At 44.8% G+C, this 21,404-nt stretch overlaps 1 protein-coding gene and 1 non-coding gene across 2 annotated transcripts in view; one reads left to right on the top strand and one right to left on the bottom strand.

Moving 5' to 3' along the window:
• Nucleotides 1-21,404, bottom strand: part of OTOG (otogelin) — a 90,850-nt gene that overhangs the window by 9,052 nt on the left and 60,394 nt on the right. Inside the window, exons 37-47 of the mRNA XM_045482522.1 lie at nt 21,052-21,220; nt 20,596-20,741; nt 19,820-19,909; nt 9,329-9,512; nt 6,781-7,001; nt 6,432-6,570; nt 4,887-5,081; nt 4,462-4,674; nt 3,543-3,647; nt 3,268-3,375; nt 2,773-2,874 (exon numbers count right to left, since the gene is read on the bottom strand). Of these exons, the coding sequence (XP_045338478.1) occupies nt 2,773-2,874; nt 3,268-3,375; nt 3,543-3,647; nt 4,462-4,674; nt 4,887-5,081; nt 6,432-6,570; nt 6,781-7,001; nt 9,329-9,512; nt 19,820-19,909; nt 20,596-20,741; nt 21,052-21,220 (1,672 nt within the window). The remainder of the gene's footprint in view (nt 1-2,772; nt 2,875-3,267; nt 3,376-3,542; nt 3,648-4,461; nt 4,675-4,886; nt 5,082-6,431; nt 6,571-6,780; nt 7,002-9,328; nt 9,513-19,819; nt 19,910-20,595; nt 20,742-21,051; nt 21,221-21,404) is intronic.
• Nucleotides 14,113-14,222, top strand: LOC123602835. The gene has a single exon (XR_006714603.1). It is a non-coding gene; the product is annotated as a small nucleolar RNA SNORD89 (small nucleolar RNA).

Here is a 21,404-nt window from a genome sequence, read left to right as displayed (position 1 = left end):
AGAGGGCTCCTCCTTGGGTTCCCCCCAGTGTCCTCAGACACCCTCCAGGGCTAGAGTCCTGGGAAGAAGTCTGGGCTCCTGGAGTCTTTCCATAGAACTCCTAGTGGAAGACATAGTTCCACTCTGATGAGGCATTAGCAATATGACTGTCAGAACCTTAAAGTCACTCAGCTGGGCCTTCCCTCCCCTGAATTCTGTGTCACCCTGCGAGTAGTCAGGTTAGGATTATCAAAAAAATTATGAGGTGGAGGAAGAGAAGGACCTTTGTATAGTGTCAAAGTAATGGGTTACTTTCTGGCTGAAAGAGGAAAACTGTAAATGTAAGACGGAGGCATCTGGCAGTCCCCACCGTAATCCAGGACCAACATTAGCCTGAGTTGCGGTGTCTCAACCAGCTAGTCTGTATCTCGTGATGTGATGTACGTTGAAGCTCGTGTTCTGTCGGGCCCCACACACAACTTGAATCCACCGGGTCTTAGATCTAACTTCTAGTTTATAGGAAGCACAGAGGATGGGGAGGAGCAAGGAAAACAGTTCCGGGAGGAAGCAAGTGGATAAATCTAGAAGGTAGGACTTTCTGCAGGACCACAACCCAAACTCTACAATTCCATGTCACACAGAAAAAGATGCTTATGCTAGATTAAATGATATTTAAGAGACCACAGGTCCTGGGTTGGACAAACCAGGAAAATCATGGATGGGGTATGATGGAACTTGAAATTTTTATTAACATTAACTGAAAACAGCTGGTTAAAAAAGAGCACGTGCACATTGTTGGCGACATGGATAGAGCTAGACGGTATGATGCTCAGTGAAATAAGTCACACTGAGAAAGACAGATACCATATGATTTCACTTACGTGTGGAGTCTGAAAAACAGAACAAATGAACAAGAAAACAAACAAAAAAGCCGGACTCTTAACTGCAGAGAACAAACCGGTGGTTACCAGAGGGAAGGCGGGTGAGGAGCTGAGTGAAATAGGTGATGGGGATTAAGATACAAACTTGCAGTTATAAAATAAATAAGTCACGGAGATGAAAAGTACAGCGTAGGGAATATGGTCAGTAATATTGTAATGACATTGCATGGTGACAGTCGGTGACTACATTCATCATGGTGAAGACAGAGTAACGTCTTCTTGAATCAATATGTTGCACATCTGAAACTAATATAATATTGTACATTGACTATACTTTAATAAAAACAATAAAACATAAAATAAAAAAGCATATACATGCTTATTTTGGTTAAAAAAAACACACACACATATAAAGGCATAGAGACTATTTGGAAGGATATATACTCAAGTGCTGACAGTGGAAGCAGGAAGAAAGTATTTTCACTTTCTTATCTTTACTTGGATTCTGTACTTTCTATAAGGCATATATAGTGCCTCTATAATAAAAGTACAATGAAGATTGGGAGAAGGTAACAATATCAATAGCCTCCTTATACTGAGCACCTCTGTATCCCAAAGACCATCAAGTATTTCATATATTGTCTCCAGGCTTCACAACTGCCCCTCAGGGGACATACTACTAGCACCTCATTTTACAAATGAGGAACCTTGGCTCAGAGAGTTTGAGACTCGTCCTAGGCCACACAGCCAGAAAATGGCAGGACTGGGGTGCAAAACCATGACTCACTGACCCTGCTTGTACTCACTGCACACGACCAGGCTTTCTCCTGAGAAGCGTGGAGAGACACGTGAACAAGAGAGGGGGGTGAGGTGGAGAGAAGAGACGCGCAGAAAAAGGAGAGAGAAGACGAGAGGAAGGACATTGAGATCATCATCAGATCATCTTTGTAAGCTGGCCCCACTTTTGGGACCAGTGGCCTCTGAGACCCTGGGTGGAGCCGATTGGCCCAGTGTGGACAGCGCATCTGGGGAACGCTCCATGGGAAACCTACACTGTTTCAGACTTGGTTCCTGACACTTGAAGCAGTCGGCGTCGCCCCTGGAGTATCCTGGCAGACAGTCCTCACTGGCACCGCTCTGTGCCCGTGAGGTTCGCTCACGTTTTTCCCACAGTCAATGTGCAGTTTTTGCAAATGGGGTCATCTTTAAATTTAACCAGTCTGTTAATTCTTATCCATCAGGTGTTCTTCAGGTCTCAAATGCTGGCCGTACTATGTCTACTAGGTACTATTAAGGTACTAGGTACATAGTACACCCTGTATTAAGGTACTATGTCCTGTAAAATTATCAGAAAGGGCCCACGCTTATTTGCGATTGCAAAACCAAAGAGCTTCAGAGGCTTCAAGATGCAGGGTCGTCAGGGATGCAGCCTCCATGTGCAGATACCAGGGTAATACAGTGACAAAAAAGATTGTGAAGCAGGGGCCTGGGGTCAGAGAATGAAGACTATAAATCAATGCTAGGAGGATTGGGGTGGCCTCAACCCAGGCCTGTCCCTGGCCCTGGGCTGGGTCGCCATGGAGGGGACAGGGAACCTCTTCATGAAGCCTCAGAGCCACCCATGTCACAGCCTGGACCCCATACCATCCGGCTCCCCTGGCCTGGCCCCGCTTCCTCGGGTGGGGTCTCATCATGGCTTTGGCTACTTCATGCTTCGGTGCTCACTACCTGGGAGCTCCCTGTTGCTCCCTGTTGAACTCCCAGGGTCCTGAGGTGAGGGCATGGTGAAGGGGCCTGGTGGCACATAAGAGTCTCATGCTCTACCCACTGAGCTAGCCGGACAGTTTCTGGTGGCACATAAATGTCCCTGGAGCCCCTTACGGTTAGGTCCCCATGTCCAGCTGGGACTCACCACACTGGTACACAGGGCAGCAGAGCTCTGTGGTGTTCCTGTCCACGGTGAGCGCCTCTCCTTCCTGACACTCGGGGATGGGATCTGGACAGTCGCCACAGGCTGAGGGGGGAGAGGGGCCACGGCTGTCACAGGTGGTCCCCCCCACCCTGGGTATGTGGGGGGGGGACCTAAAATCCAGCTGTGACAGACAGGAGTTGGACTAAAGTAGTGTGTTGTGGCTTCAGGGGGCCTGTCCTGGAGCAAGAATCTAGATCTTTCCTGTCAACCTAAAGTCTTACACTGAACAAGCACCAACTTCCTCATGCTCAGTAATATACAGGATGGAGCTGGGGTTGGTTCTCTTCCTCCTTCACTTCGCTCTGAACAGGAATCTCACCCTTCTGTGCCCAGTCCACCTGGAGACCCTCTCCCTTTCCTCCCTGCTGCCCAAGGAAACCAGTGACGAAGGGGTGGCTGGGATCCAGCCGTGCACCCGATGGCATGTCCACCCACCGCAGAAGTAGGAGGTACAGCACGAATCCCCCAGGCGGCCCGCGATCAGAATCTGGTCCTGGCGGCAGCTGGGGACCAGCTCTGCCTCACACAGGTCTGGGTCACACTCTGGGGAAAGGACAGAATTAAGTGCAAGGAGCAGACCCTGTCTGGCCACGCCTTGGCCCCCACCCTGGCTCTGCCCTGATCTCCAGTCAGAACCCAGTCCCCAGAGCTCCCCTAACCCAGCGGCTGGGCTCCCCTCCCCCTGCCCTCCCCACCTCAGGGTCTCTCACCACAGCTGTAGCTGGGGCAGCAGGAGTCCTCCTGGAAGTGGGTGAGGAGTCGGTGGCCTGGGTGGCAGGTAGGGGCGAGGCCCTCGCACAGGGTCTGGTTACACACTGGCCAGGGGGCCACGGGGCCTGTCACCTGGAGGCTGGGACTCCCCCCAGCCTCCGGCACTGCCCAGCACCTAGACAACTTGTCCCCATTTCTCCCTCCAGCCCCCCAAGACCCATGTTCCTGGAAGGGGCCTCTGAGGGTCACATAGAAGGTCCAGGGCTGGACAGAAGAACATTAATAGGTAATATTCATTGAGATGGGTCATGTGCCAGCTGCTGTCTTAGATCAGTATAAACTTCTAGATTCTCACAACCCAGAAGATGGGTACCTATGATCAGCCTCCTGCTACAGTAGAATTGACTAAAACACAGAGGATGTTAAATGATCTGCCGAGGTCACGAGGCTGCAGTGGCGGAGGAAGAGTTCTCCAGGCTGCCTGGCTCCATAGCCTGTGCCTTTAAGCCCTACCCCATGTTGATTCTTGAGGGTGGCTCCTGCCCCCCCCCCCCCCCCCCCCGCCTCAAGACACTTTCCTTTGCCCAGGCCTTGTCCTACCCATCAAGGCAGAGCTGGAGCCTTTTAACAGTCTTTTTTTTTTTTTTTTTTTTAATTTTTTTTTCAACGTTTATTTATTTTTGGGACAGAGAGAGACAGAGCATGAACGGGGGAGGGGCAGAGAGAGAGGGAGACACAGAATCAGAAACAGGCTCCAGGCTCTGAGCCATCAGCCCAGAGCCCGACGCGGGGCTCGAACTCACGGACCGCGAGATCGTGACCTGGCTGAAGTCGGACGCTCAACCGACTGCGCCACCCAGGCGCCCCCTTTTAACAGTCTTAAAGTTGAGGTCGAGGAAAGTAAAGGGTCTGACTCACCACAAACTGTCCCCAGGCAGCAGGGATCCTCAGTGGGCAGGAGCAGAGCCACCTCCCCGAAACGTGGGCAGGTCTCAGGGCGGGGCCCTGGGCACTCCATGTCCACTGGGACGATGGTGTTGGGAGCTTGGCACTGGTGCTGGCAGCATCCGCTGAGGGAGCTGTTCCAGGTCTCCCCCAGGGCCCGCGGCACCCCTGTGCTGTCGGTGCAGGCTGCAGTGGGGGGTACGGTGGGGTACGGGGCACTGAGGCGGTCAAGGAGACCCAGACTGTCCCAGGCTAGACCCTCCCTGGGACACTGACCATCCCCAAAGTGGCCCTGGAGGAATGCAGATGGGTCTTAGCCATGGGTAGCAGGTGGGCTGAGGAGACCCTAGAGCGAGGCCAGCTTTGGAGGGCCCCACCCTGATAGAGGAAGAACCTACCGCACTTCTCCTGAGGGACGCAGAGTGCTGAGTGGCGCCGGTGCAAAAGGGTGCCCTCAGAGCAGACACAGCCCTCGCCCAGCACCTGGCACTGCTCTGGGTCCAGCGGGCCAAGCAGCCCATCCTGGCATGTCTCCGGGGGCTCACAGGCTGCCACACATGCCTGGTATATGGAGTCACTGGAACACAGGAAGGCTGCAGGGACACAGTGGGCACCAGGCCTGGCTCAGACCCCAGGCAGAGTGAGGAGGGGCCTCAGAGCATCATCTGTGCCTCAGCAGAGAGCGCAAAGGGGTTTAGGGGCATTACCTCCCTTCTCTAGATCAGGAGGCAGCAAGGTACAACCCGTGGCCCAATTCCAGCCTCCCACCTGTTTTTGCAAATAAAGTTTTATTGAAATACAGTCACACTCATTCATCTACCTATTGTATCTGGCTGATTTTGCACTACAAGGACAGAGTTGAGTAATTGTGACGGAGACCACACAGCCTGAAAAGCTCAATTATTTACTATCTGGCCCTTTACAGGCAATATTTGCCAACCCCTTGCTCTAGGTCAGCGTTTTCAAACTTTCTTAACGGGAAAAAGCAGATTTTACATTGTGGTCCAATACACAAGTGCATGTAGAACAGTGCTCCTCAAACCTGATTGCCAAGGAGTCACTTGGGAGTTTTTGAAATACCTTTGCCAGGATCCCACCGCAGGGCAACTGAATTGGAACCTCTTGTTGTGGGGCCCAACATTAATACTTTCTGAAGTTCCTTGGTGATTTCAAAGGGGCAGCCGGGATTGAGAATGACTGATATATGAAAACAAATTTTTTTCACAAAATAATATTTAATCTTTCTAGGTGGAGTACACGCTAGCATTTTCTATTCTATTGTGTATTTTGAATGTGGTGTTGACCCCCAAAGTTGATTTCACACCCGCAGTTTGCAAACGCTCCTCTGGATGACTTAGTCTTGTCATCCTTTATCCGTCATATTGTAGGTGCGGTCTTCCTGCGAGCTGTTTCCAGCCTATCTGGATGTGTTCACATTTATAAATCAAACTACTCGAGGCCAGTCTACCCCTGCCTACTCCACTAATGCAAACCTAACAGGGTGGGATCTCACCTCCATTCTCAGGGAAGGAGGGGAGAGACTGAAAGAAGAGAAAGATGACCAAGAATTAAGAGAAAGGAACTAACATTTCCTGGATGGTAACCATGTGGTGGGGCCATTCTGCACACACTGTCTCATGTCACCTTCAAAACAACCCTAGAGGGAGCTACTATTACTGTCCTCATTTTACAGATGAAGCAAGGAGATTCAGATAAATTAAAGAGTAATCAGATAATATTCCTTTGACTTATTAATATAAATTGTAATAAAAATAAATTTATTAATGTACTTATGGATTTATTTATAAAATGTTTCTTAACTTCTTAATATGAATGAATGAATGAATGAATGAATGAATGAATAATTAACAGGGGGTGGGAGCAACAGAAGCAATGGAGGAGTCCCCCACCCTCCCTGCTCCCCCCTCAGCCCCCTGACTCACGGCAGTAGTCGGAGCGTCTCCACTCGATGCACACGTGGAACTTGTGGCACATAGCCACATACACAGTCAGTGCCACGCAGGGCTGCTGCACGTACTTGGTGTCCCGGATCCACAGCTCACAGAATGACTCTGGGGAAACCTGGGCACGTGCATCAGATAGCGCTGTTTATCCTGACTCCCCCCATCCCAGCATCCAGCTCCTCCTAGCCCTGTCCAGGGGCAACAACGAGCTTCTGAAGACTCCTAATCCAGTCCCAAGTTCAACACCTCTGGGGGCCCACCCTCTGCAGGTAGTGCTGCCATTCCTAGCCCGGGAGGTCCCCCAACACTGGACACAGTGGGTACATACAAAGCGGTGACAGGCGCTGAAGGTGCGGTTGGACACCATGCGAAGGCAGGGTGAGCAGTCAGCTGTGGCACAGCTGTCTGGGCGGAAGCGGGTCTGGCCCACCGAGGTCAGGGAGCTGGGCACCTGCCAGCTGTCCAGAAAGGGAGCAGGGTCCTCAGCCTCACCCACCACAGAACCATCCTCCAGGGTGAGGTCATTGGCTGCGTCCCCATCACAGATACCTGAAATGGGGCAGAATTATGCCGATAGCTATAATAATCACCACCATGCCCAGGTCTCCAGATGTCACTCTGCATATTTCTTACAACAATTCTTTGAGGCTGGTATTACTATTATCTTCATTTTATAGATGAGAGAAATGAGGCACAGAGAAGGTAAGAAACCTGCTGTGTAGGAAGATGTTGTTCTCAGGAAATGCACACCAAAGAATTTAGGGATAGAGTGATACAATGTCTCAAACATACTTTCAAATTGCTCAGAAAAATGCATATATATGCAAATTGCATACACATAAAAAAGTGCATTTATATAAATCCTACATGTATAGATGTATTTACACATCTGCCTGCATGCATACACATGTGTGTATTTTATATACATACACACACAGAGGCAGGAAAAGTAAATGGGGCAAAATACAAACGCTTAGTAAATCTGAACAAAAAGTACATGGGAGTTCTTCATACTACTTTAGACATTGTGTCAAAACGAAAGGTTACTCCAAAAAATGTGCTCTAGCAGAGATTGCTAGCTAAGTGTAACTAACACCTGTTTCCTTTTCTTCCCGGGCAGTTCCTAGCCTGTGTTTTCCAGGCTCTCCTGGGGTGGGGGAGCCCATGCCGAGTCCCAGCTGGCAGGACGAGAGTGAGGGTGAGGCAGTGACCACTGCCAGGCCTGGCCGGTAAACACTTCCTAACTTTTTTTCCTGCAGTGGAGCTGGAAGCTTGTGCTGAGAATGGAAGAGCCACATGATGAACGGAGTCTCCATTTGGGAATTTACATGTGCCAGAAATCAACTTTGGCTGTGTTGAAAGGCAGGGAGACGGGAGTAGGGCAAGAGCTTGTCTGTCACAGCTTCTAACTTAACTTCCAGCTTTATCTCTCACACTGTAGGCTCCAAACACACACTTCCCTGCCTTTGACCTTGCTTACACTGTTCCCCCTGCCTGAAACACTTCCTCAGAAGTGTGTCCTTCAAATGCCCCTCACATGCATCTGAATCCATGACCTTCCCAGTTCTGCAGAGCAGGCTTTGGTTTGCAGGTATGTCTTGCTCTGGGTGCAAAGACTCGTTTTCCTTTAGACTCATTTTCTTACTCTCTCAGTAGTCCCCTAAGTTGCCCAGCCGGGTGCCCAGGATACTAAGCGTGAATGTGGATAAAAACAGAGGAAAATTAGCCGGCTTGTGCTCCAGCCACAAGTGTCATGAATATATAGCATGATTGGCTACAAAACCTTCAGGTTTTATCAATGGTCCAGTGGCTGCATTTTGGGTCTTGGCCTTGAGTCACAAAGGTATCCCAGGCAGGGGATCACTGCTGCCCCCAGCACTCCTTGCCAGGCATAAACAATGGAAGGAAGAAACGGTGGCAAAGGGATGGCGGAAGTGGTGGCAGTGCTGGTGTGTGTGTGTGTGTGTGTGTGTGTGTGTGTGTGTAAAGATGTTTGTATCAATAAGTCAGTAAGGACGGAAGTTTCATAAAACAGCAATTTTGTCTGCTTTGCATACTATCTGTCCTGTGACTAGTACATGGGAAATAAATGAAAGAATGAGCAGGGACCAGACTTAAATGTGTCACTTCATATGTAGAGGGCATTTTGAATACAGGGGTGCAAGTGTGAATGATTAACATGGGTGCAGATTAATGGGGGGAGGCCACGCAAGTATGTGTGTGTATAAGTGTGCCTATGTCTCCCGTCATCATAATCACGGCCATCTGTCATGGGTGTCCTGTGAGGGTGCAGCAGTCCGCACTCAGACTCTTCCTGCACCCTTTTATCTTATCAAGATACATCCAGTCCCTTAGGGCATGCGCCTACAGTCACGCTGTGGTCTGAAGAGCCCTAATTTTGTGCATTGTGGCAGCTCTGCTGTGTGAGCTTAGGCAAGCCGCTTAACCTCTCTGGGCGCTCTTTCTTCTTTAGTTCAATGGCCACCTCTCGGGGTTGTTGTGTGGATGGCCTGCAATCAGTGAGATCAGAGTGTGGAAGTGCTTTGGGAAGTGCCCATGCACATGCAGACAGGAAGGATCATCTGGTATTAGGAAGCTGTCAGGGAAGCTGACAGACAATCCCGGCCAAGGTGACAACTGGCTGAGGCCAGAGCCCCACGCCATCTCCCTGCTGGCAGCTTCAGCCCCAGAACACAGGACATTAGGTCTCTCTGCCCTGGCAGCTCTCCTGGTCCCACCTCTGGGCTGGCACTCTGTCCTAGCTTCCCCTGATTTCACACAGAGGAACCTGTGTCTGGGGACAGAGGTGGACTCCGGAAACTCAGGGAGCTAGATCCCCTCACTTCCCACCCCACCCCAGCTGGGTCCCTCCTCACCGCAGAGGCCACGGCCCTGGGCCTCACTGGTTTTGCTGGCCTCCAGGATCATGAGTCCTGAGCTGTGGAGCCACTGGATCTGGATGTGTGACGGCGTCCGGATCACATACATGTGGCCTGTGTCCTCAATTCTGAATCCGTGTCTGCTCACAGGGGGCCAGACAGGCTGTGAGTCCACAGTCACCTTGTGGGGTGGAGGTGTTCAATGTGAGCACAGCTTGTCTGTCTGCCCATCCGTTCATCCATCCCTCCATCCATTTATCCAACAAACCGTATCAAGCTATGTCACAGGCTCTGTTTCAGGCACATGTGGCCAAGACATAGTCCAGGGTGGCATGGAAGAATTCTGAAACCATTTCATGAGCACAAAATGATAAAACAAGAAATACAACAGTGGGAGGCAGGCTGCACCCCTGTGCCCAAACAAACACACACCTTGAGCCTTTCTAATCACTCTCTTCTTTCCTGATCTGCTCAGATCATTTTTTTAGGGAGATTTTCCTAAGTCTCCAGCCTCTAGCTTGGGCACCCCTTCTCTGGGCTGACCTCATCTCTGTGCTGACCGTTAAGATAGAATCTGTTCCCTCATCGAGGCATCCTGTGGACTCTGAGTTTCTTAAGGGCAAAAATTCTGTCTGATCCACCTTCGAATCCCCAGCTCTTGCCTTTGAGCCTGACATTAACTGGGGTCTCAATCAATGTTTGTGATAGAAGGAAAATTGTAAAAGCGGTCAGGAAAAAAAAAGACCCATTATGTAGGGAAACAAAGATCAGAATGACAGAAGATTTCTTATTGGAAATAAGCAAGGTGAAAGCACAACTTTATATATAGCAGCACTATTCACAAGAGTCAAAAGGTGGAAACAGTCCAAACGGCCATCGATGAATGAATGGATAAAACAATGGCGGTATGTACATACAAAAGAATGTTATTTAGCCCAAAATTGAATGAAGTACTGGTAGATATTACAACACAGATGAACCTCAGAAATATTATGCTAAGTCAAAGAGCGAGACACAAAAAGTCACATATTATAGACTCCATTTATATGAAATATCCAGAATAAGCAAATCTATAGACAGAATGCATATTGGCGGTTGACAGGGGGTAGGGAGATTAATGATTAATTTTACGTTAGCTCAATTTTACCTCAATTTGAAAAGAAAAGACAGTGGAGCAAAATCTGTAAAGCACTGAAAGAAAAATTAAAGTCAACCTATAATTCTAAACCCAGTTAAAATATCTTTAAAAAATTTGGGAATGCAAGCTGGTGCAGCCACTCTGGAATACAGTATGGAGGTTCCTCAAAAAACTAAAAATAGAACTACCCTATGACCCAGCAATTGCACTACTAGGCATTTATCCAAGGGATACAGGTGTGCTGTTTCGAAGGGACATATGCACCCCCATGTTTATAGCAGCACTATCGACAATAGCCAAAGTATGGAAAGAGCCCAAATGTCCATCGATGGATATATGATGTGGTATACACACACACACACACACACACACACACACACACACACATATACAATGGAGTATTACTTGGCAATCAAAAAGAATGAAATCTTGCCATTTGCAGCTACATGGACAGAACTGGAAGGTATTATGCTAAGTGAAATTAGTAAGTCAGAGAAAGACAAAAATCATATGACTTCACTCATATGAGGACTTTAAAAGACAAAACAGATGAACCTAAGGGAAGGGAAACAAAAATAATATAAAAACAGGGAGGGGGATAAAACAGAAGAGACTCATAAATATGGAGAACAAACTGAGGGTTACTGGAGGGGTTGTGGGAAGGGGGATGGGTTAAATGGGTAAGGGGCACTAAGGAATCTACTCCTGAAATCATTGTTGCACTATATGCTAACTAATTTGGATGTAAATTTAAAAAAATAAAAAATAAAACAAGGTAAAATTAAAAATATCTTTAAAAAATGAAGGTGAGGTTAAAACTTTTTCAGATATATAAAAACTGAAAGAATTTATTACTGGCAGAACCTCACTATAAGAATATTAATGGAAGTCCTTCAGGCAGAAGAAAAGTGATATCAGATGGAAATCAAGATCTATGCAAAGGAATGAAGGACACCAGGAATGATAAATATGCAGATAATATAAACTTTTCTTATTTTAAAAACCATGCTAGAAAATAATTGACTGCTTCAGGAAAAGTAATAATGATGTAATGTGTAGTTTATAACAGATGTAGAAGTAAAATGTACAGATAATAATCCAACATAGGCAATGAAATGGAATCATTAAAAATAACCTCAAAATGGGGCACCTGGGTGACTTGGTTAAGTGTCTGACTCTTGATTTCAGCTCAGGTCATGATCTCATGGTCATGAGATGGAGCCCTGTGTTGGGCTCTGAGCTGAATATGGGGCCTGCTTAAGATTCTCTTTCCTCCTCTCTCTCTGCCTCTCCCTCCTCAAATAAATAAATAAGTAAATACCCAAAGAGGACAGAAAAGGAGGAAAGGGAGGGGACAAACAGAGAACAAATACCAACATTATGTTATATACAAACCTAATCATATTGATGACTAAATTAAATGTAAATGGTCTAAGGATCTCCCAATTAAAAGGCAGAGATTCACAGATTAGATAAGAGGAAAGGAAGACCCAACTATTCACACCCTACAAAATCCTACTTTAAATAAAAAGACACACTATGTTAAAAGAAAAAGGATGGAAAAAGATGTCTCTTAGATATATACATTAAATATACATGCTAACACAAATCAAAAGAAAACTGGAGAAGCTATTACAGACAATTCAGACAAAGCAGAATTCAGAACAAGGACTTTTACCAGGAGAAAAAGGACATTTCATACTGATAAAGGAGTTAATTCAACAAGAGGGAATAACAATCTTAAGTATTATGTACCAAATAACAATTTAAAAATAGGTGAATAAAAAACTGATAAAACTCCAAAGAAAAATTGACAAATCAACAACTTTAGTCAGAAATTTCAACATCTTCTCTTTCAATGATTGATAAAACAAATAGGAAATGAGTAAGGATGTAGAGACTTGAACAACACTATCAGTCAACTTGACCTAACTGACATTCACAGAATACTCCACTCAACAAGAGAATATACATTTACAAGATAGAGTGTATTCTGGTACATAAAACAAGTCTCATTAAATTTAAAAAGGTCAAAGTTAGATTAAATGTTCTCTGAACACAGTGAAATTAAATTAGAAATCAGTAATAGAAAGGTATCTGGAAAATCACCAAATATTTGGAAACTAAAGAAAAACACTTGTAAATAACCCATGGATTAAACAAAAATCAAAGGGATAATTTTAAAGTATTTTAAACTTAATGAAAATGAAAATACAAGATATCAAAATTTGTAAGATGCTGCTAAATCAGACCTAAAGGGAAAATTGTGGCACTAGATACTTATATTAGAAAGAGCAGAAAGGTCTCAAATCAGTGACCTAGGCTATAACCTTAATAAACTAGAAAAAAAAAAAGAGTAAATTAAACCCAAAGGAATCAGAAGGAATAAAATAATAGACATAAGAGCAAAAGTCAATGAAATAGAAAACAGAAAAACAGCAGAGAAAACCAATAAAAACATTCTTTGAGGAAAACAATAAACCTGACAAAACTCTAGCCAGACTGGTGAAGAAAAAGAGAAAAGACACAAATTACTAATATCAGGAATGAGACAGGGTACATGGATACAGATCCTATGGTATAGCAAGGATATCCTAAAAGGATAGCAAGAGTGTACGATGAACAACTTAATGCCTAGAAATTTGACAACGTGGATAGAATGGACATATTCTGTGAAAATGAAAACTACCCCAGCCTACTAAAGAAAAAATAGGTAACCATAATAGCCCTATATCATTTTAAAAAATTGAATATGTACTTAAAAACCTCCCCCAAAGAAAACTCCAGACCCAGATGCCTTCACTGTTGAAGTCTACCAAATATTTAAGGGAAAATATGAAAATTACCAATTATACACAAACTTTTTCAGAAAATTAAAGAGGGGGAATACTTCTAATTCATTATTGAGGCCGGCATTACTCTGATACCAAAACTAAACTAATACATTACAAGAAAAGAAAATTTAGACTAATACACTTCATGAAGATCCAACAACATATAACAAGGCTAATATATCTCAACCAAATAAAGTTAATTCCAGGAATGCAGCACTAGTGCAACACTTGAAAATCGTAGTAATTCAACACATTAATAGTCTAAAGAAGACCAATGGAATATTATTCAGTGGTAAAAAGAAATGAGCTATCAAGCCATGAAAAGCCACGGAGGAACCTTGAATGCATATTGCTAAGTGAAAGAAATCAATCTGAAAAGGCTACATACTATATGGTTCCAACTCTGTGGCATTCTGTTAAAGCAAAACTGTGGAGACAACAAAAAAGATCAGTGGTTGGGTGGGGGCTGGCGACCAACTGGCAGAGCACAGAGAATTTTTAAACCAGTGGAAATACTCTGGATGATATTATAATGATGGATAGATGTCATTACATATGTACCCAAACCCATGTGGAAAACCAAGAGTGACCCCTGAGGTAGTAGACTATAGACTTCAGGTGATGATGATGTGTCAGTGTAGATTCATTCACCTTGGTAACAAATGAACTCTGGTGATTGAGGCTGGTAATGAGGGAGGCTATGCATGTGTGGGTACAGAGGGTATATGGGAAATCTCCATATGTTCCTTTCAATTTTGTTGTGAACCTGAAACTGCTCTAAAAGAGTTAAATCTTTAAAAAAAAAATAGTCTGAGGAATGATTACAATAAAAGGCCAAATTGCAATGCCTCTCCCAGCTGCTCTTTGTGGGTACACAATGAGAACATCTTCAGATGTGAACCACTGGTCTGACCTCAGTAATCACAGGATTGAACCTTCGTACGTTGGGGAAGCTTTCCAAACAGGTATGGCCAAAAAAGGCATTCCCATAGAGAGCTCAAATTTAAGAAAAATAATCAGTTAAGAAAACATAATCAGGGAACCTCAAACAACACTGTGGCTTAAAGAAGCAGTGAATACCTCTCTGTGTACTTTTCAATACACTTGCCAAATCCAGGACTGCTACAATCGTAAAAGTTATCATAATAATAGAACCTTCAAAAGCAGGTGATTTGAAGATATTAAGCTAGAAATTATAACTAGAAAATCTGGAGAATTTGATTTTTTTTAACATTGAACTCATCTGATGACACGTAGAAGTTGATTGCATGGTTATTGAATCTAGGATTATAGCTTCTTTCTCAGGAAAACTGGCTTCTACTTTTAAGTATATTTAATGAAGAAGATTTTGCTGATGTTGTAAATGTAAGTCTTGACTCAGAGGTTTTTTTATATACATAAAATGTTCTCTAAATATAACTACTATTATTTGTAAGCTACTTATTTAAAACAAATTTGAAAATCTTTCCTTTTTTAAGTAAACAGCAATACTGTGATTTGGGGGTAGGGTAGAAAGTCTAAAGAAAAAGAACAATATGATTATTTCAATAAATGCAGTGAAAAGCTTTGACAAAATTCAACATCTGCTTACAGTAATAAAAACTCTCAGCAAACTACAAACAGGAGAAAACTTTCTTCACCAGATAAAGGATATCTATAAAAGACCTACAACTAACTTTGTGCTTTATAGTGAAAGACTGAACGCCTTCTCCCTAAGACCAGATACAAGACAAGGATGTCAGTGCTCAATCCCTCTTATTCAACATCATATTAGAGGTCCTAACCAATGCAATAGGCAAGAAAAATAAATTTAAAAAATACCCACTGGAAAGGAAGAAATAAAATCATCTCTATTTAGAAAAGACATAAACATCTATGTAGAAAAACTAGAAGAATTTACAAGAACTAATAAGTGAGTTTAACAAGGTTGCAAAATATGAGATCAATGTAAAACTCATGTGTACCTATAAACAGCTAAATGAAAACCCAACGGCAAACACTTTTTAAGAGATGCAAAAATCAATTGTATGTATATATATTAGCAATGAGCGATTGGAAAGTGAATAAAAAGAACAGAATCATTTACAATAACATCAGAAATATGAAAATTTTAGAGATAAATCTGATAAAACATGTTCAAGATTCTTATACTGAAAACTACTTTATATAGAAAGATGAAATAATTAAAATAGCCAACATAATTTTGAAAGAGAAGAAAGGTGGAAGACTCATACAACCTGATTTTAATAAAAATTTAATAAGAAGTAACAGTTATCAAGACAGTGTGGCACTGGTGAAAAAATAAATATATAGATTTGTGGAACAATATTAAAGGTCCAGAAATAAACCCAAACATTAATGGTCAGTTGATTTTTGACAACGGTGCAAAGGCAAGTCAATGGAGGCAGGACAGTCTTTTCTTTTTTTTTTTTTTTTTAATTTTTTTTTCAACGTTTATTTATTTTGGGGACAGAGAGAGACAGAGCATGAACGGGGGAGGGGCAGAGAGAGAGGGAGACACAGAATCGGAAACAGGCTCCAGGCTCTGAGCCATCAGCCCAGAGCCTGACGCGGGGCTCGAACTCCCGGACCGCGAGATCGTGACCTGGCTGAAGTCGGACGCTTAACCGACTGCGCCACCCAGGTGCCCCAGGACGGTCTTTTTTAAAAAGGTGCTGGAGGGGCGCCTGGGTGGCTTGGTCAGTTAAGCGTCCGACTTTGGCTCAGGTCATGATCTCACAGTCTGTGAGTTCGAGCCCTGCGTCGGGCTCTGTGCTGGCAGCTCAGAGCCTGGAGCCTGTTTCAGATTCTGTGTCTCCCTCTCTCTCTGCCACTCCCCTGTTCATGCTCTGCCTGTCTCTGTCTCAAAAATAAATAAACGTTAAAAAAAATTTTTAAAAGGTGCTGAAACATATAGGTGTCCATATGCGAGAAAAAAAAAAAGAATCTTGACCCATACCTCACTCCATTTATAAAAATTGACTTAAAATGCAGCATATACTTAAAACTACTACTTAGGGGCACCTGGGTGGCTCAGTTGGTTAAGCGTCCAACTCTTGATTTTGTCTCAGGTCATGCTCTCACAGTTTGTGAGATCGATCCCCACATTTGGCTCTGTGCTGACAGTGAGGAGACTGCTTGGTATTCTCTCTCTCTCCCTCTCTCTCTCTGCGCCTCCCCCCCTCACCCCCCGCTCAAAATAAATAAATATTTTTTAAAAATTTAGAGACGTCTGGGTGGTTCAGTTGGTTGAACGTCCAACTTCAGCTCAGGTCGTGATCTTGCCATTCATGAGTTCAAGCCCCACGTTAGGCTCTGTGCTCACAGCTCAGAGCCTGCAGCCTGCTTCAGCCCTCTCTCTCTGCCCCTCCCCCACTCACACTCTGTCTCTCTCTCAAAAATAAATAAACATTAAACAATTTTTTAAAGTAATACCTAAAGCTATAAAACTTCTAGAAGAAAACATAGGAGAAGATCCTTGAGACTTTGCATTAAGCAAAAGTTTGTTAGAACACCAAAATCATGATCCATAAAAGAAAGAACTGATAAATTGGACTCCACCAAAATTAAAAACTTCTGCTCTTTGAAAGACACTTGAAAGTGAATGAAAAAATGTGCCACAGACTGGAAGATAATACTTATATCTGATAAAGGACCTGTACCCAAAAAAAATACAAAAAATTCTCAAAACTCAATAAAACAGACAACATAATCTTTAAAATGTGCAAAGGTTTGAACAGACATTTCACCAAAGAGGGTAAACCATGGAAAACAAACCCATGAAAATATATTCAATATTATCAGCAATTAGAGAAATGCAAATTAAAACTACAATGAGATCTTATTACACATCTGTTAGAATGACTTAAAAACTTGGGGCGCCTGGGTGGCGCAGTCGGTTAAGCGTCCGACTTCAGCCAGGTCACGATCTCGCGGTCCGTGAGTTCGAGCCCCGCGTCGGGCTCTGGGCTGATGGCTCAGGGCCAGGAGCCTGTTTCCGATTCTGTGTCTCCCTCTCTCTCTGCCCCTCCCCCGTTCATTCTCTGTCTCTCTCTGTCCCAAAAATAAAATAAACGTTGAAAAAAAAAAAAAAAACTCAACACCAAAAGACCACAATAATCCAACTAAAAAATGGGCAGAGGACCTGAATAGACATTTTCCAAAGAAGTCATACAGATGGCAAACAGACACATGAAAAGGTACTCAAAATCACTAATCATCAGGGAACTGCAAGTCAAAACCACAAGAGATTACCTGATACCAGTCAGAATGGCTAGAATCAAAAAGATGAGAAATAACAAGTGTTGCTGAGGATGTGAAGAAAAAGGAACCCTTGTGTGCTGTTGGTAATGTAAATTGGTGCAGCCACTGTGGAAAACATTATGGAGGTTCCTTAAGAAATTAAAAATAGAAATACTATATGATTGGGGTGCCTGGGTGGCTCAGTCAGTTAAGTGTCCGACTTCTGCTCTGGTCATGATCTCATGGTTTGTGAGTTTGAGCCCTGCGTCGGGCTCTGTGCTGATGGCTCAGAGCCTGGAGCCTGCTTCGGATTCTGTGTCTCCGTCTCTCTCTGCCCCTTCCCTGCTCATGCTCTGTCTCTCTCTCAAAAATAAACAAACATTTTAAAAAATAAAAAAAAAAAGAAATACTATATGATCTAGTAATTCCACTACCAGCTGTTCACCCAAAGAAAACAAAATTCAAAAAGATAGACGCACCCCTATGTTTATAGCAGCATAATTTATAATAGCCAAGATATGGGAACAACCCAAGTGTCCATCCATAGATGAATGGATAAATAAGATTTATGTATACATACATATATGTGTGTGTGTGTACACACAATTATTACTCAACCATAAAAAAGAATGAAATTTTTCCATTTACGGCAAAATGGAAGGACCCTAGAAGGTACTGTGCTATGTGAAATAAGTCAGACACAGAAGCAAATGGTGCATGATTTCACTTAAATGTGGAATCTGAAAAACAAAACAAATGAAGAAAGAAAGGAAGAAAGGAAGAAAGGAAGGAAGGAAGGAAGGAAGGAAGGAAGGAAGGAAGGAAGAAAAAAAAAGAGAGAAAGAGAGGAAGAAAGAAAAAAAAAAAACAGAATTAAAACAGACTTAAATACAGAGAACAAACTGGTGGTTGCCAGAGGGAAGGTGGGTGGGGAATGGGTGAAATAGATAAAGGGAATTAAGGGGTACAAACTTCCGGTTATAAAATAAATAAGTCATGAAAATGAAAAGTACAGCATAAGGAATAGTCAATAATATTGTAATCACATACAGTGACAAGTGGCAGCTACATTTATACTGATGAGCACTGAGTAATGTATGGAATTGTTGAATCACTATGTTGTACACCTGAAACTAATATAACATTATATGCTAACTATACTTCAATTTAAAAAACCTTATACAAATGCTTAGGCATCTTTATTTGTTAGCACCCCAAACTGGAAGCGGCCCAAATGTCTTTCAACTGGCGAACGGATAAACAAATAGTGGCACATCCGTATGACAGAATATTACAACAATAACAATCAACAGACTACTGATACATGCCATGGGGGAGAATCTCACCGTATACTCTGGTTCCCTGCATATACCATTCTGGAAAAGCCAAAAGTATAGGGACAGAAGGCAGCGGTTGTCAGCAGGTGGGAGAGGTTGACAACAAAGTGGCACAGGGCAACGACTGGGGGTGATGATTATGGTGGTGGTTACAAGACTGTGGGTGTTTGTTAAAACTTATAGAACTGCACACTAACAAGGGTGAATTTTACTGTAGGTAAGTTATACCTCAAATTTCTTTTAATGGAAACATTTAAAAACCTAAGGGATAAAACCCAAGGAGTTTTCTCCCATTCCTGAGAGCTTCAGAGGGTGTGGTGGCCCTAAGTCTAGCATTCAAGGGCAGATTCCAACAGGAGGGCTGCAGGTCTTGGCTCAGGAATGGGTGGGGAGAGTCAGGACCACAGGAGGACACACATCAGCCCCTCTGACCCACCTGTTGGGAGGAGCAAAGCAGGCCCTTGGGAGGGTACCACACAGAGTGGGCTGCTGTTGAACGCAGGCTCCTTGGCAGAGGTGGGCTTAGTGTGAAACTAATGAAGCTTAAAATCAGGGCTCCTCACTTAGATAGTCCCTTTCTCAGAAGGGGCTCTAGAAATATATATTTTTAGAAAAACATCGCCATATATTTATATAAAACTTGCACATGGCCACATATTTTTATAAAAACTGCTGAAGTAGATACTTTAACCGCAATCATTTAAGGTCACTCTCTCTCTTGCCATTCTAACTTCCTCTCGTTTACAATATTCCTCCCAGTACCTGTGCTCCCCTGACATTAGAGTGGCCACAAATATTTTAATTAAATCACTTTCAAATATAACTTTTCCATTCGAGTTCCTGCCCACTCTTGCCCCCAATCACGAACAAGCCTCAAGACCCCTCCCCTGTCCCCATGATTACTGCCCTAGGAATACTGGCTCTTTGATGCACTCACCTTCCGGTTGAAACGGTCGATGGTGACCTGATGGGTCGAGTGAGTCACATTCAGCATCACCGGACAGAACGGGGGCCAGTTTAGGTGACCCTGCAGAGAGAGCCCAACCTTCATCAGCTTGGAGTCCCAGGCCTGTTGTCTGCTTCTCCTGGTGAGCCATTGTGAGCACACTTTCCCGGCCACCCCCTCTCAATATGCCAGGAGCACTCACTGGGGCTGTGCAGATGGTGCACAAAATCCCATGGAACATGTCTGGTTCTACCTGACCTCCTGTAAGCCGAAGAAGAAGAAGAAGGAGAAGGAGAAGGAGAAGGAGAAGGAGAAGGAGAAGGAGAAGGAGAAGAAGAAGAAGAAGAAGAAGAAGAAGAAGAAGAAGAAGAAGAAGAAACAAACAAAAAATACCCTGCCTCCTTCCACCTGGCTCATGGGGATATCCTAGTAGGTGATTCTCTGCAGCCAGCACTCTTGACCTCAGGCCACATTCCTGGAGTGGCATCCCCACTTCTCTGCACTTCAGTGCCTCTCACTCGGGCCTGGGTAGCTGGGACAAGCTGGGAATGGCACAGGCCCCAGGAAGGGCCAGGAGGTAGTGCACTCCACTTACCCTTTCCCCACACATCCCTTCCAGGAGACCCTTGACAGAGGGAAATACTGTAGGGGTTTACACATCTGTCCTCAACTCCGGCATCCCTCAAAACCCAATTCACCGCTCAACCTCCCTTCCAAACCTAGTCAGTCCCAAGGCCCCAGAAGGAAAGGAAGTAGGGGGAAGTCACCAGGTTAGCACTTTTGCAGTCAAGGACATGGACGGTGACCATTTCGTTGGGGCTCTGGGTGAGGATGTAGATGGCCTCCTTGAACAGGGCTACATGGCTCCCATCAAAGGTTATGAAGCTTAGGTCAGGGAAGATTGAGCATCGGCCTGGGGGAGGGGCAGGGATGAGAAGAAGAGATGGATGCTTCTGGGGGCCAAGGCCACCCAGGAACAAAGGGCAGGCCTCTTGGCCTTTTCCTGGGTGATGGAGAGGCCCTGGGGACTGGAGAGCCACTCAGAGCAGGCATCACAGAGATGAGGTTGCAAGAGTAGGGAATCTGCCAGGTCAGGGGTCACACGGAGACAAGAGGTCCCATAGGAGAATGCAGTCAGGTCAGGGTTACCCTAAGGCTGAGGAGCATACAGGTAAGGGGCCGAGGTCACACTGGGGGAGGATCGGGTGCATCCCAGGACTCACAGGCACATTCCCAGACGGGGCAGCAGCGGTCCCCGCCCACCCTCACTGCGAGGCCCAGGACCCCACAGCGAGGGGGTTTGGCGCTCTGGGGACAGTGCTGGGACTGGTTCACTCGGATCAGCTGGCCCTCCAGGCAGATGTGGCGGACGCAGTCCTGCTCAGCAATTGGCTGGGGCACAGGGTGGAGGGACAGCGTGAGTGCCCAGCCTAGTGCCACAGCCACTCATTCCCCCACCCCAACTCTCAAGCCTCAGGGCAATAAGATCCTTTCCAATGTAGACTGTAGCAGGTCAGGGGACCCAGAAGTAAGACTACTAGGGAGTGGTGTCCTTACTCTCCACGCACCCAACATA

Source organism: Leopardus geoffroyi, chromosome D1 (genome assembly GCF_018350155.1).
Source record: "Leopardus geoffroyi isolate Oge1 chromosome D1, O.geoffroyi_Oge1_pat1.0, whole genome shotgun sequence".
Taxonomy (NCBI): Eukaryota; Metazoa; Chordata; class Mammalia; order Carnivora; family Felidae; genus Leopardus; species Leopardus geoffroyi.
Note: the sequence above shows the minus strand (reverse complement) of the source record. Positions and strands in the feature narration are given on the sequence as shown.